Here is a 13,614-nt window from a genome sequence, read left to right on the forward strand (position 1 = left end):
AGAACTGGAAAGGCAAACTTATGAGTAAAAATGAATGATGTAATGACTCAAGGCTAAACAAATATCAAGAACAAGATCGTAGACTTCACAGTTAAACAGAGGCTAAGAATGTGAGTTTGTGTGATAGACAGACAGACAGACAGACAGATGGTTTGGAATCGGTATGGTTTAAGTATGATGTATTTTGGATCTTGTATTTTTGGGTAGTTGCATGATAAACTATTAATCCTTAATGGCATGAATTTATCATCACTCAAGAATTCCTCTTTGGTCCTTTTGATGCTTCATGTTTCGACTTAACACTATTGAAGATTATTCCTAGGTAAAAACATTAATATGGATAATTTCCTTAATCATTCATTCATTCATTCATTCATTCATTCATTCATTCATCTTCTACCGCTTATCCGAACTACCTCGGGTCACGGGGAGCCTGTGCCTATTCCTTAATCATAGCAATTAAAAATGCTCAGTAAATATGTCGTAAACTGTAAATCACTTTTACTTGTATAGTGAATATTAGCTAATAGTACTTGACATTAAGAAAGGCTGAATCCAAACTAAGCAGGGGACAATGACTGAGACATGTGGCAATGACTTAGACATTACCTCAGCTGGACAAAGCCTTCTGGAAAAGTGAGACACTCTTAGCAAAACAACCTGGTTATAATTAAAACCTATTAATAATTTTCCAACACCTAATTATTGCTCCATCTATGAATTTTTTAATGGTCAGTTCATTTTAAGTAATAAATCTAGACCTTGTAAGTGGTTTTCTGGGCTGAGATAATGGATCGGTTTTGTCCAGGAGGCTGGTCTGTGTGTCAGTTAATATGGTCTTGGCTGTGGTGTGAAGAATTAATGGAAATTCCACCAGATATTCTAGGCAATTACTGCAGTTTTATTGTCTTAAATAAAATCATGGTTTTATTTATTTGTTTTGCCATTAAATGTATCTCATGTATTGGCACCATGTATTAATACCTTAATAAAAAAAGGTGCAACAGTGTCCTAGTGTCCTAGTATACATTTGGTCATGTATTAATTAAGTTAAATATTATATGTGAAGTTTTGTTCTGATCTGTGTTTACTTCTTCAGGAATGAAGGCCAGGTCTCAATTTGAGATGAACCACCTTTGGAAGATCATCATCTTTCCCTTATCACTTCTTCTGTACCTCTCAGGGAATGTAAAGACCCAAGTAAATCCAAGTAAGTCAGTTCTTTTCTACATTAATAAGTAAGGAATAAGACATTACATGCTTTGCTTCTTGCTCCACAACAGTAATTTTTCAATGGTAAAAAAAAAAAAATATATATATATATATATATATATATATATATATATATATATATATATATATATATATATATATATATTCATTAAAGAATGCCATATTACATTAAATGTTGCAGAACATCTACTAAGCAAGTTAGCTTCTGTTATGACTTACATTATAGCAGCACTAAACAGTTATAAACAATAATCATTCTCTTACCAACTGCTCATTTTTGTCTAGTTTGCAGTGAATAAGACAAAAACTGCAGATTGTCATTTTCTAGAGAAATCACAGTGGTCACAAGTACAAATTCCCACAATGCCTAAGCAATCGTTTATATTATGACACTTAACGGAGCAATTAAGAATTAAGGGCCTTGCTCAGGGGCCCAGCAGTGGCAGCTTGGTGGACCAGGGATTTGCAACCTTCTAATTGGTAGTCCAACAGCTTAATCACCTTAACCAACCCCATCCTACATATTGCAGAATCAGTGGCCAGGACCCAAGGGAGTAAAACTGGTGGGAATTAGCAGGTGACTAATTTAGGGAGAAAATTAAGATAAAAACAAGCTACAGCTTTACCAGTGAATCTTCCAAAACACTTACAGTGGAGACTTCCAAAACACTTACAGCCTACCTCCAAAAATGCTAAACATTTCTCATCTCCTCAAAGAAAACAAGAAGAGTCAAGTCAAAAAGCTTTTATTATCACTTTGATCATATATAGCTGATGCAGTACATAATGAAATGAAACGTTGATACATAAAGACACAAAGCTACTTAAGATAAAGAACTCAGGGCTAAAATGTAAAAATGAAACAGACAACAAAATACACTACAAAACAGATACATAAAATAGCACAGAGCAATATACAGTCCTTAAATTTGTTTATATGGCAAGTCTCTGTTTATTACTGGTTTGCTAGCACTATTGTCAGAGATTAAAATTAATCAACGTCTTCTGACAAATCAGAATTGTGAATGCTACAGTGCTGCAGTATACCATCTTGCTTTGGCAAACACCTTTGCTTTAAAGTGTACATTGTGCAAATTTTACCTTGTTGTAATGAGTTTGCACATTTTACCATATTGCTAACTGATCCTATAGCTTTAAATTCCATTTACTTTAGTGGACATCCAGTTATCAGGCCTGGAAGTTGTGTTATACTGTATATTAAACTTTCTAGGAAGCTTTGATCCACGCCTTTCTACTCAGGTTCTTTTTCACCAGCATGGGTGGTTTGCGAGGAGGAAAGTGTGATGTCAGTGTGAGGTTCAATTATATTTTACAAGGAAACCAGAACGTACCACATGCTAGGCAGAGATACAGTAGGGACAAAGGAAAAAGAAGGGAAGACTGCTGGCTGTTCAAAGTTTCCTCAAGAAGGAAAATCACACCATGCTGTTAGTTTAGTGTCAAGAAGTTCATTTAGATGTTATAAAGGTCATTTCAGAAGTTATGGCACGTTATACAGATGTATGTCGAAGCGTGGCAGTGGAATGCATGTGGAATGTGTGGAGCACTTTACTGGTTACATTTAATGTACAGCTGTGCTGCTTGCTGCTTTATGGCACGTTAAATGGATAAATGTGCAGTTCTTTATACTGATTAACAAGATAGTTTAATTGTTGCCTTATTGACACGTGACCTAACATATAGCATGCTTCAAGGGAAATAAATAATGAGGTGATCTATACTGTATGTGAACGTGTCTAGGATAAAACTTTATTTATTTATTCCTAGCTCCTTCCATCCCAAACTGCTAACCAGTTAGTTAACTTCTAACCACCTTGTGTTTGCCACAGGAACATATAAGTAAAATGGTTGTAGCTTAATGTCAAGGTGGATTGTCATGTTCTTATATCATTATGTAATGTATAAAATAATAAAAAAAATAATTACTCTAACAATTTCAGTCATCAATAACATTATCTAAGAAAGCTGGCCAGATTAATAACTGCTAGTAAACCAGTGCACATTCCTAGTGATTTATTTAAGCCAAACCTGTCAAAATATATTAAAAAAAAACAATAATAAATGAATAAATAAAAATAAATAACTATAGCGAAGTATTGTAGCTAGCTAGCTAGCTTTAAAAACAAGCACTGTATGAATACTGAAAAAATGCCATTTTAAATAGTAAATGTGTCAGTTTGTGTAGTTGTTTATTTTGATGCAATAGCAAAGCAATGTAAGGTGTCAAGATAGCTTTAAACACAAGCTCTGTAGGAAAAGTAAGGAAATAAACTTTTTCCCATAACTGGGTTTTTGAAACACACCGAAGTTCAAAGAGCCAGACTTAATTATCTGCATGTCAGCTTGGAGTCATGGATGCATATTTTCCCAGTAATCTCAGCGGTATCCATAGCATTAAAACAAAAGAACAATAGAAAACTGTCTCTTAACTTTCTGTGGTTTTATGACTCTGTGTTATTTTGTGTCTGCATCTATCCAGTTGGTATCCTCTAATTGTATAGCTAAACCAGGCTCTGGATCAGATTGTGCTCCTCTGTGCTGTTGAATCCCACTTCTTCCCACAATACCAGAGTTCTGAGGCCATTGCCTGCCAGACAGGATATTTTACTGTGCTTATAGAAATTGTTTACATATGAATGAGAGATTAATGCTTTATGTAATTTTAGTTTGTATCAATTCAAATCTAAGATTAAAAATTTCCAGAGATTAACTTCTGGAAGGGATTGATATGTTGTGATATGTTCCTGTATCTAGAGAAGCCATTTTAGGAAGAGAACAACTTTATTAAGTATTTGAGGCTAATGTAAGAATTGTGACATGAGAAAGCTGCAGTGTTTGTTCTGCAGTTTTAAAAATGTAATATAATAACAAATGGTTTTATAATGCTTTTAGATTGCTAAATACAATGAGAACCATGTATATGTTTTAATAAAGTTGTAAGTAGCTCGTGAACTGGCCCACAGGAAGTAACAAGTGGACTAAGTCATAGTAAATAACTAGTAAACTAGTTCACAGAAAAGTAGTAAATGAATTAGCTCACAGGACATAACCACTGAACAAGCTCACAGTAAATAAATAGTGAACTACAGTAGCTCACAGAAGTTAGCTACTGAACTAGCTCATAGGAAATAGCTACTGAGCTAGCTCATAGTAGTGAAGTAGTTTACAGAAAGTAGTTAGTAAGCTACAATAGAATAGAATAGAATAGAATAGAAATGAATTGTCACCTATACATTACAGTACAGTACAATTCTTTCTTTGCTATCTCATGATAGCATCTAGCAGCTAGCTCAACAGCAACAAGCTCATAGGAATTAGTCCCTGAACTTCCTTACAGGAATTAGCAAGCTAACTAGCTTACAGTAAATAGATAGTGAACTAGTTTGCAAAAATTAGCAAATGAATTAGCTCACAGCAAGTAGATAATACACTAGCTCACAGGACCTAGCAAGTGAACTAGCTCACAGTAATTTTTACTAAATTAAGTGTCCAGGTACCATATTATTTCTTCCAAGGACAAATCCACTCTGAATAAAATATATTTAAACTTTATAATTACAATAAGGTCTTAAGGGGTTTTATCTTTCAAAAGTTATGCTATCAAAAGTTAAGTTCTGATAAAAAAAAAGCTAATTTCTCACAGATATAATGAAAATAAAACATAAACCAATAAAGAAATATCCACAATTGACCACATAATTTGGCATAATAGGTTCCTATTGTGTTAGATCACAGGCTTTCTGATACAGTGAAGAAATCTCTTGAGATAAATGTGATACTGAGATAAATATGTGATAGATTTTGCTTTATGTGTATAAGGAGAGAGATACTTGAGAAAGTAAAATGCTTAGGCATGAATTACCATCCATCGTTAAGCTTTTATTGTTGATCCAATTGCAATATAACTAATATTAATGGATGGATAGTGAAGAATTATAGTATACAGTTGTTTAGTGGTGATGTTTGGTGGATTATAGAAGCTCTGAATAGTTTAGGATCCATCAGTTAGTATGTCAAATCCCTCTTTGGCTGCATCTGAGTTTCCTGGGAGCAGTGAGAAGCCGTGACCTTGCTTTGAGCTTATTATTGAATGTAGAAAGAGAGAAAGTGCAATCGTTCACAGTGGATTCAGCAAAAAGCCTGGAGTCTGTGGCTAGAGCATACCAGACATTTTGACAACAGGAAAGTACATTGAATCGGGTTCACTTTCTTTAATTTTTCCAGAAGCACTGTGAGATTTCCAGAGTCTTATTGTGCAGCTCGCACTCCACAGAAGCAGAGCGATCCTCAATCTCACAGCTGTGGTTGCAGAGGTTAGACAAGGCATAAAGACAAGGATAAAGGATAATAATTTGCTGAGAGATCTACAATATGATTTTCAGATCTTTCTTTTTTCTTTCGCTATATTTTTTTACATAATAAAAACCTATGGTCTCTAATTAGCACTATGTAAACTGTATTTCATAATCATCACACTCTGTATTAAGCAGTCTTATATAGGCCTGGGTTATACTTATTACAAGACTGCACATGATTTTGTAGACAAAGCAGCAAAATGAGCAGCAGCATTCACCTCCTCGCCTGGAGACCTTCTGTACTTTTAAAGTATTAACAGTGATATCAAGTAACATCCCTGACTGACAGACTTCCATGTCAACCACTAAAATGTTCCATGGTCAATCCAGAAGCGTAGAGATGCTCATGTTCATACTAAACATCCTTAATCAGGCGGTGGGGGCACGGTGGCTTAGTGGTTAGCACGTTCGCCTTACACCTCCAGGGTTGGGGGTTCGATTCCCGCCTCCGCCTTGTGTGTGTGGAGTTTGCATGTTCTCCCCGTGCCTCGGGGTTTCCTCCGGGTACTCCGGTTTCCTCCCGCGGTCCAAAGACATGCATGGTAGGTTGATTGGCATCTCTGGAAAATTGTCCGTAGTGTGTGATTGTGTGTGTGTGTGCCCTGCGATGGGTTGGCACTCCGTCCAGGGTGTATCCTGCCTTGATGCCCGATGACGCCTGAGATAGTTAAGCGGTAGAAAATGAATGAATGAATAATCAGGTGGTATAATGTGTCATCTGCATTTCATTTTAGATTGAAATGTGAACTAAAATGCCTATTTCAAGACTTTTTCCTTTTATACAGGGCATGTTTGGGTAGCCAAGCACCTCACTTCCGGGTCTGGTTAAGTCTACTGTCTAAAAGTTCCAGAAACTCAGAGACTCCGAAGTCATCTTGGACGGGTTTTCTCAGTCATGGAGTGTGAATTTAAATTTTTTTTCTTATAGCATTACTCATGACTTAGACTCTTAGAAAATTACTAACTCACACGGACTCCAGGAGGCTCTATTTAAAAGACATAGGATCTTTCAATGTGTGGCTGCACCGATAATGTTTCATAAAATGCTTTTCAACTCTTCATCTCTAGATTTAATGATGACTGCTATTTGATAGCCATAAACTGCAGTTATAACTAAATAGATCTATTTTGGTGGCAAATTTTCATCATTTTCCTGTTGGTCTGAAAGAAGCAGTTTCCTGTATGCTGTAATCTCTCAGCACTCCACCACATTCCCCTGAAATTAAACTGCTGAAAATTTTATTTCCAGCAGCAGGAAAAATGCATTGCACTAGATATGAGACATCCTCCGAAGCCAACTTTCCCCTTTTTAAAATTCCCAAGCAGTGTAGTTATAGCGTCCACTTTTTCCTCATTTTCTTTATAAAGAAATGTTAAAAGCATGAGGTCCTGTGCACAATGTATATGTGCAGCATACAGAGAAACCTTATATACCACTGAAACCCTGCTAACAAGATGTGTTTGATTTTGTTTATTTTATGTCTGTCCATCAGTGATGTATGACCTTTTGTGAGGGTGTGTGTATCTTCTTTGCATGCTTATGTGTATTCTTGAGTCATTGAGTATGTTTGTGTGTGCGAGGCGTTGGAGCCAGCGGTTAGACAGCAAACACGGTGAAACAAAAGTGCCATTTACAAGAAGAAGGCATGAAAAAAAGGAAAAAAGAAGGCTGGCTCACACAGAGTGTAGTGAAAAAGGGACACTTGGAACGAATAGTAACTGCACATAATCCCTTCTCCGGCACAGTGAAAGAAAGCGAGAGGGAGAGGTATTTAACGTTTCTCCAGAGAATATTTGTACTTTTCCACCTCTGAAGTGTGTGATATTTTTAGTCTCTGTAGCTATATGCTAGCTCTGCCTGCTTCATGGCCTGAATCAAGATCCTGCTGCAACTGGCTCCCTTTTCCCACAGGGAAAAATGAGCATTAGCAAGAAAACATACTGAGTAAACACATCTACTCTACAACAGTGGACAGATAAATAAACTTCCTTTCTAGCTTTCTGTGAGGGTTTATTTTTTTACCCTTGGATCTGCATTTTGATTAACAACATTTCTGTTGTTTGGCTACAAGCAAAATTTTCTTTCGTTTTCTTTCAATTAATAGAACAGTAAAACAGTAAAGAGCTCAAAGTAAATTGCTGGGTCTAAACAGATTATGGGATGAACCTTGGAAGACATATTATACCAAAAAATCTCTAATAGATCTTCAGCTGAATTGAGATCTAATGACTGGGAAGATCAAGGCATATAAATTACACCCTTGTATCCACAGCCAACCCTCATGTGCTGTTGATGTGTGCGGAGTCACCCTGGTAGAGACCACTCCCATCAGTATAGCAATGTTTCATTATAGGAAAAATAGGATCGGTCGGTTCAGTGGTTACTAATCAGGGGTTCAAGCCGCAGTACTGCCAAGATGCCACTGTTAGGCTCTTGAGCAAGGCCCTTTACCCACTCTCCAGCTCTAGAGGTGCTGTATAGAGTCTGACCTTGTGCTCTGACACCAGTTTCCAAACAAGCTGGGATACACCCAGAAGAAGAAAGAAATTTCATTGATGTGATGTATATGAGAGAAAATAAATGTTTTACGTAATTCTAATGGGACACATCAACAGTTAAATAAGAAAAAGCTCCCTCAGCATAACAGAGTAATCAGATTTTGTTTCATCTGCCTGAGACTGACCATTTTAAGTCTTCTTCTTCTTCTTTCGGCTTTTCCCTTCAGGGGTCGCCACAGCGAATCATCTCTCTCCACCTGTCCCTATCTTCTGCATCCTCAACACTTGCACCCACTAGCTTCATATCCTCATTAATTACATCCATATACCTCCTCTTTGGCCTTCCTCTTTGCCTCCTGTCTGGCAGCTCCATGTCTAACATTCTCCTACCAATATACTCACTCTACCTACTCTGAACATGTCCAAACCATCTTAATCTGGCCTCCCTAACTTTGTCCCCCAAATGTCCAACATGAGCTGTCCCTCTGATGTACTCGTTCCTAATCCTGTCCTAATCTTTTCACTCGTATGTGTGGAAAAATATCCTGCAAAACCAGAGACAGGTCATCTTTACATTTGGCCTCTTTGGCTTATTTTTTTATTTTTTTATTTTTTTGGGAAAAAGCATTTGCAATAAAAAAAATCATTGACCTTTGTTCTGTTAAAACATAAACTGTGGCAAATGTGTTCTGCTTCAGTACAACCCTGTCCCATCTAGCAGAAGGTTTTGTTAGGGGATTCAGCTTATGTTGGCCCGTATCAGCTTGTCCTGGGCCTCTGAGGTTTCCTCCATTTTGACTTTTTAAGCAAACATTTGGAGGAAAGCCGGAAAAAGAAAAGGGATACAAAAAGACCTTCTCTGCTCTTCTTGCTTTTACTGGAAAGAGCACAAAGGCTTTCTGTTGTGATGGAGAGGCCACGTGGACTTTGAGAGGCCTTGTGCACTTCCGAGTGAACTTTTAACATTACGCACAAAAATATACACATACGAGTATATCTGAGCATCTAAACTTTTACAGCAAATAAAGCATTTTTTGACATTTGTGATTTCATGATTTCAGTTTTGTGCCATTTTGATATTTTAGCTGGCTTGTTAGCAGCTTTGCAAGTTTCATTTATATATTTTTTTATACTTGATATTATCACTGCAATATGGAAGTATTAGAAACCAAGAGTGTATTTTTTTTACATGAGCAAGTTAAATTCTACCTCTTTTAATAGAGAACAACTAGACAACATGTCTAATTTTTAATTTAGTTTAGGTTTTTTTTTTCTGTCAGTTTATTTGTCCATTTATTGGATGTCACTGAGAAACAATTAGAGTTGTGTGAACGCTAATGCAATGGAAATGATTCAACATAATATGAGTTTAAAAGTGAGGAAGGGGTTAAAGGTTATAGCAAGGCTCAATACTACAGATAAGGCTTATTATCACCTCATTAATGTGTATATATTGCTACCATGGATTAAGATGAAATAATTAATACTTAAATAGGAAAAAAAGTAAATAGGAAATGTGTAAATAATAAAATTTCTGGAGACACCTCTATTTTTTTATTATTTAAATTTTTTTTTTTTTTATATATATATTTATTTCTTCTTCTAATTGTACCTACTTTGTGCCTTATTTTTATTCCTTACTTTTATCATCTCTCTCACTCTCTCATTTTCTACGGCTTATCCGAACTACCTCGGGCCACAGGGAGCCTGTGTCTATCTCAGGCATACTCTCATTCACTCACGCAATCACACACTACAGACAATTTTCCAGAGATGTCAATCAACCTACCATGCATGTCTTTTGACCAGGGGAGGAAACCGGAGTACCCGGAGGAAACCCCCGAGGCACGGGGAGAACATGCAAACGCCACACACACAAGGTGGAGGCGGGAATCGAACCCCCAACCCTGGAGGTGTGAGGCCAACGTGCTAACCACTAAGCCCACATGCCCCCCCTCCTTACTTTTATTCTCTACTAATTGGTTATTTTAATACCAAAAAAGTCGTTAAAGCATTTCACTACATGTTGTACTGGGTATGATTGTGTACAAATAAAATCTAAATTGAATTTTAAATTTTGACACTGAACTGGCAGGGAAACGTACTGCTGGGCGGTTGTGACACTTATTTGGTTGTCCTATTAACATGTTATTATTCAATAATTACCATGAATTATTCACTAAAATAAATAATATAGTAGAGCTTTCTAAGAATTATGAGAGGGAGGAATGTTAATGTGAGGTAAAGAGTACTGGTATAAACGTGTATACTTTAAATAAGTATAAATAAATTTTGACGCCTCCCTGGGGAGGTGTTCCGGGCATGTCCAACCGGAAGGAGACCCCAGGGAAGACTAGGACACGCTGGAGGGACTATGTCTCTCGGCTGGCCTGGGAACGCCTCGAAATTCCCCCGGAAGAGCTGGAGGTGGTCTGCCCCCGCGACCCGGCTCCGGATAAGCGGTAGAAGATGGATGGATGGATGGAAATTCCTTATTTTATGGTCCTGAATCTGATATAAACTGTCAGTCACTGACACTGAGTCAGTGTAAGTTCCGTGAACTTACACGGAAGATCAGGGGTGAAGATAATAGCTTCAAACAGCTTTTTAGATGTTCTTAGTGTATCTCAGAGAGCAGAAATGGGTTTGTTATAACCATATATGCTTTACGATGAATATATTTCCACTAGTAGGATAGGAAACAACATAAATACTTTTAAAAAACAAAATTTCTATAGTCCTGATGGTCTGCTTCCACTGTGGAGTGTGACATGACAAAAGAAATCCAATGATGAACATGATCATCACTTTGTTTGCATCTGGTTAATAACCTTCATGCTAATAAGAATTAGTTTCGTTTATTTAGCCAGCACAATAAAAGCTCAGACTTGTAGACTGATATGCTAGAGTCAGAAAGCAATACAGTGCCAGTGTAGGGTTTCTTCATTTTTGGTGTTTGACCATATCGTCTACCACTCATGTGCATGAAGATTAAAGCTATATAAACTATCTTCGTCTTTCTTGCTCTGTATTGTAATAATATTGATCAAAGACTTGCCATCATTTGTTTTACAGCACACAGGTCCCATGTGTAATAAACATAGGGTTTATAAAAGTTAACAGTCAGCATACCATGCAACCTCGGTAGTATCAGGATTAAATTACAGAAAAAGAACTAAAAGTGGGAAGGAAAATGTTCTCAGGAGGTGGGCTTACTTTAATCATGTCCTTTGTGAAGACCACACAAGAGGCATGTGAGAATCTGACCCTTGTTTCAGGCCAAACCAGAATGTCCGGACACTGTTCCAAATGGTGCAAGCCATAAGAGTGCTATATATTTTGAAACTATATTTCTTTAGGGTAACCACAGCGGGATGTTAGTGGGACAAAAGGGTGTTTCTCCAGTTTCTGCTCCAGCTAAACCCATGCCAGCCCTCAAACTCTTGATTCATTTATTATTATTGCAATTCTGATTTTGCAATTCAGACAGAGTATCATCTAGCCCTAGAATATTGGCTGTTTTACAAAAAACAAAACAGTTTCTTACCAAAATACATTAAGAGAGTAATGCCTTGAACTCACAAGGACTTCCCTCTCTAGTGCCCTTCCTCGCTGTAGCCCAGTCTTTTTGTATGCAGTATAAAGTTGCAGGATACAGTATCATGTAATTATGTTAGCTAACATACACCAAAACCATACTGTATGTGAAATGTGTCATGTCATTTATTCTAACTTTATTTATTTATTTGTTTGTTTATTTATTTATTTATAGAAACATCACTAATACTTTTGCAGGGTTCTCAAGTTTTGATGACAGGCAAGCGTGACATCCCCCCCACCCCCACCCCCACCTCCCCACAATAATGGGGAGTAAGGATCACTGATCGCATTTTAACCAAATACAAAGTATTCGTTTAATTTCCATATATTAAATTGTGTGTGTGTGAGTGTGTGTGTGTGTGTGTGCAAGAGAGAGAGAGAGAGAGAGAGAGAGAGAGAGAGAGAGAGAGAGAGATTATGACTGTTATGAGGTGTTTATTGTAAGTGTTTGTTGCCTTTTTGGACTATGTTATCATTTGTAATGTTGCTCCCATTTAAAACAGTTCAGCACAAGCCCAGACATTTTTAGGGTCATGATTGAGGACAATGTCCCGTCCAGAGACAAGCTGTTTCGTGTTGAGGTTTTGTTCAAACCGACCATCGAAAATACCCTCTCTAATGAATATGTTTTTTTTTTTTTAATTGGTTGTTGTGTTAAATCTTATCCCATATACAATAGTGCTATTTTCTGATTGGCTATTGTGTAGCCTCTTTTTTTTTGATTGGCTGATAAGTGTCAGCTCGTCTAAGAACTCCAGGGGAGACGCACTTGGTTCCTGCCCGGTTCCATAGAGACAGCAATGTGGACAGATACATTTTGGGTGCTGCGGCATATTAAATATATGATAAATAGTCAAAAAGTTTTTCTGCATGAGAAATACGATGTGTGGTGGGAGAGCGTGACAAAAGACCGAAATGTGTGACTGTCACTCTCAATGCGTGACACTTGACAGCCCTGCTTTTGATTGCTAGATAAATTGATCAAATTCAAAGTAATTTGGTGAATGCTAGTCAGCTGCCAAACACATTTTTGTCAGCCAGCTAAATTTGTTTATTATAAATTGGTGCTTCAGTTTATGCTACTTAACAAGTTAGCAACACTGTTGGCTAGATATTTTGGTTATATATTTGGTGTTTTGGTTAATGTTATTTAGCTAGTTATAACAATATTGTCACCTAGCTAACATAAATAAGTCCGTAGTGAAGTTAGGTTAGTGTTGCTTAGCAAATCACACTATTACCAGATATCAATCGTAGCTAATGGCAAGTTGGTGTTTCAGCTAAGGTTAGCTAGCTAACTAGCAATTAGCCAAAGGTTCATATTCAGTGCTAAATCATTTCATTATTGATGAAAACACAAGAGTAAGAGTATTTATGAGAATTAATATTAACCATTAAAAGACTATGTAAAAGAAAGATAACTTACTAGGACAAGATCATCTGATTTTGAAAAACACCTACCAATCTAGTATGCCTGATGTTTTCTGAAACTTTATTCCAGATTCCTGTTAACTCTTCAAAGCCATTTACAATCTTATAAATCCACAAAAATTGAGCTATGATGCCTTTATCGTGTCTTTATCTTTATACTCATGTCGCATTGTTTTGTTGAAAGTATTGCCAAGAGTCATACCACAAGTAACTATGAGAGATATAATTATAATAATTTTATAGTTATAATAAAATATAATTAATATAATTTTTCATTTTAAATAAGTGGCTTGAGTGACATTTGTGTAATGATTGCTTGTGACTTTATATTAATAACAGGTCTTTATATTTGCTGCAGGTGTATGTCGATCCCCTCTAGGGATGTCTGGAAGGCAGATCTTAGACGAAGACATTGTAGCATCAAGTCAGTGGTCTGAGTCAACAGCAGCAAAATATGGCAGGTAAGACTGTATAA

The 13,614-nt window shown here is 36.8% G+C and overlaps 1 protein-coding gene across 2 annotated transcripts in view; it reads left to right on the forward strand.

The window, feature by feature from the left end:
• The window catches only part of ddr2a (discoidin domain receptor tyrosine kinase 2a), a 42,499-nt gene that overhangs the window by 13,587 nt on the left and 15,298 nt on the right, over positions 1-13,614 (forward strand). For both annotated transcript variants that reach the window (XM_060867507.1, XM_060867508.1), the window contains exons 2-3: positions 1,100-1,210; positions 13,498-13,600. In XM_060867507.1, the coding sequence (XP_060723490.1) occupies positions 1,102-1,210; positions 13,498-13,600 (212 nt within the window). In that variant the 5' untranslated portion in view covers positions 1,100-1,101. The remainder of the gene's footprint in view (positions 1-1,099; positions 1,211-13,497; positions 13,601-13,614) is intronic.

The sequence above is a fragment of the Tachysurus vachellii genome, chromosome 4, assembly GCF_030014155.1.
Source record: "Tachysurus vachellii isolate PV-2020 chromosome 4, HZAU_Pvac_v1, whole genome shotgun sequence".
Lineage (NCBI taxonomy): Eukaryota > Metazoa > Chordata > Actinopteri > Siluriformes > Bagridae > Tachysurus > Tachysurus vachellii.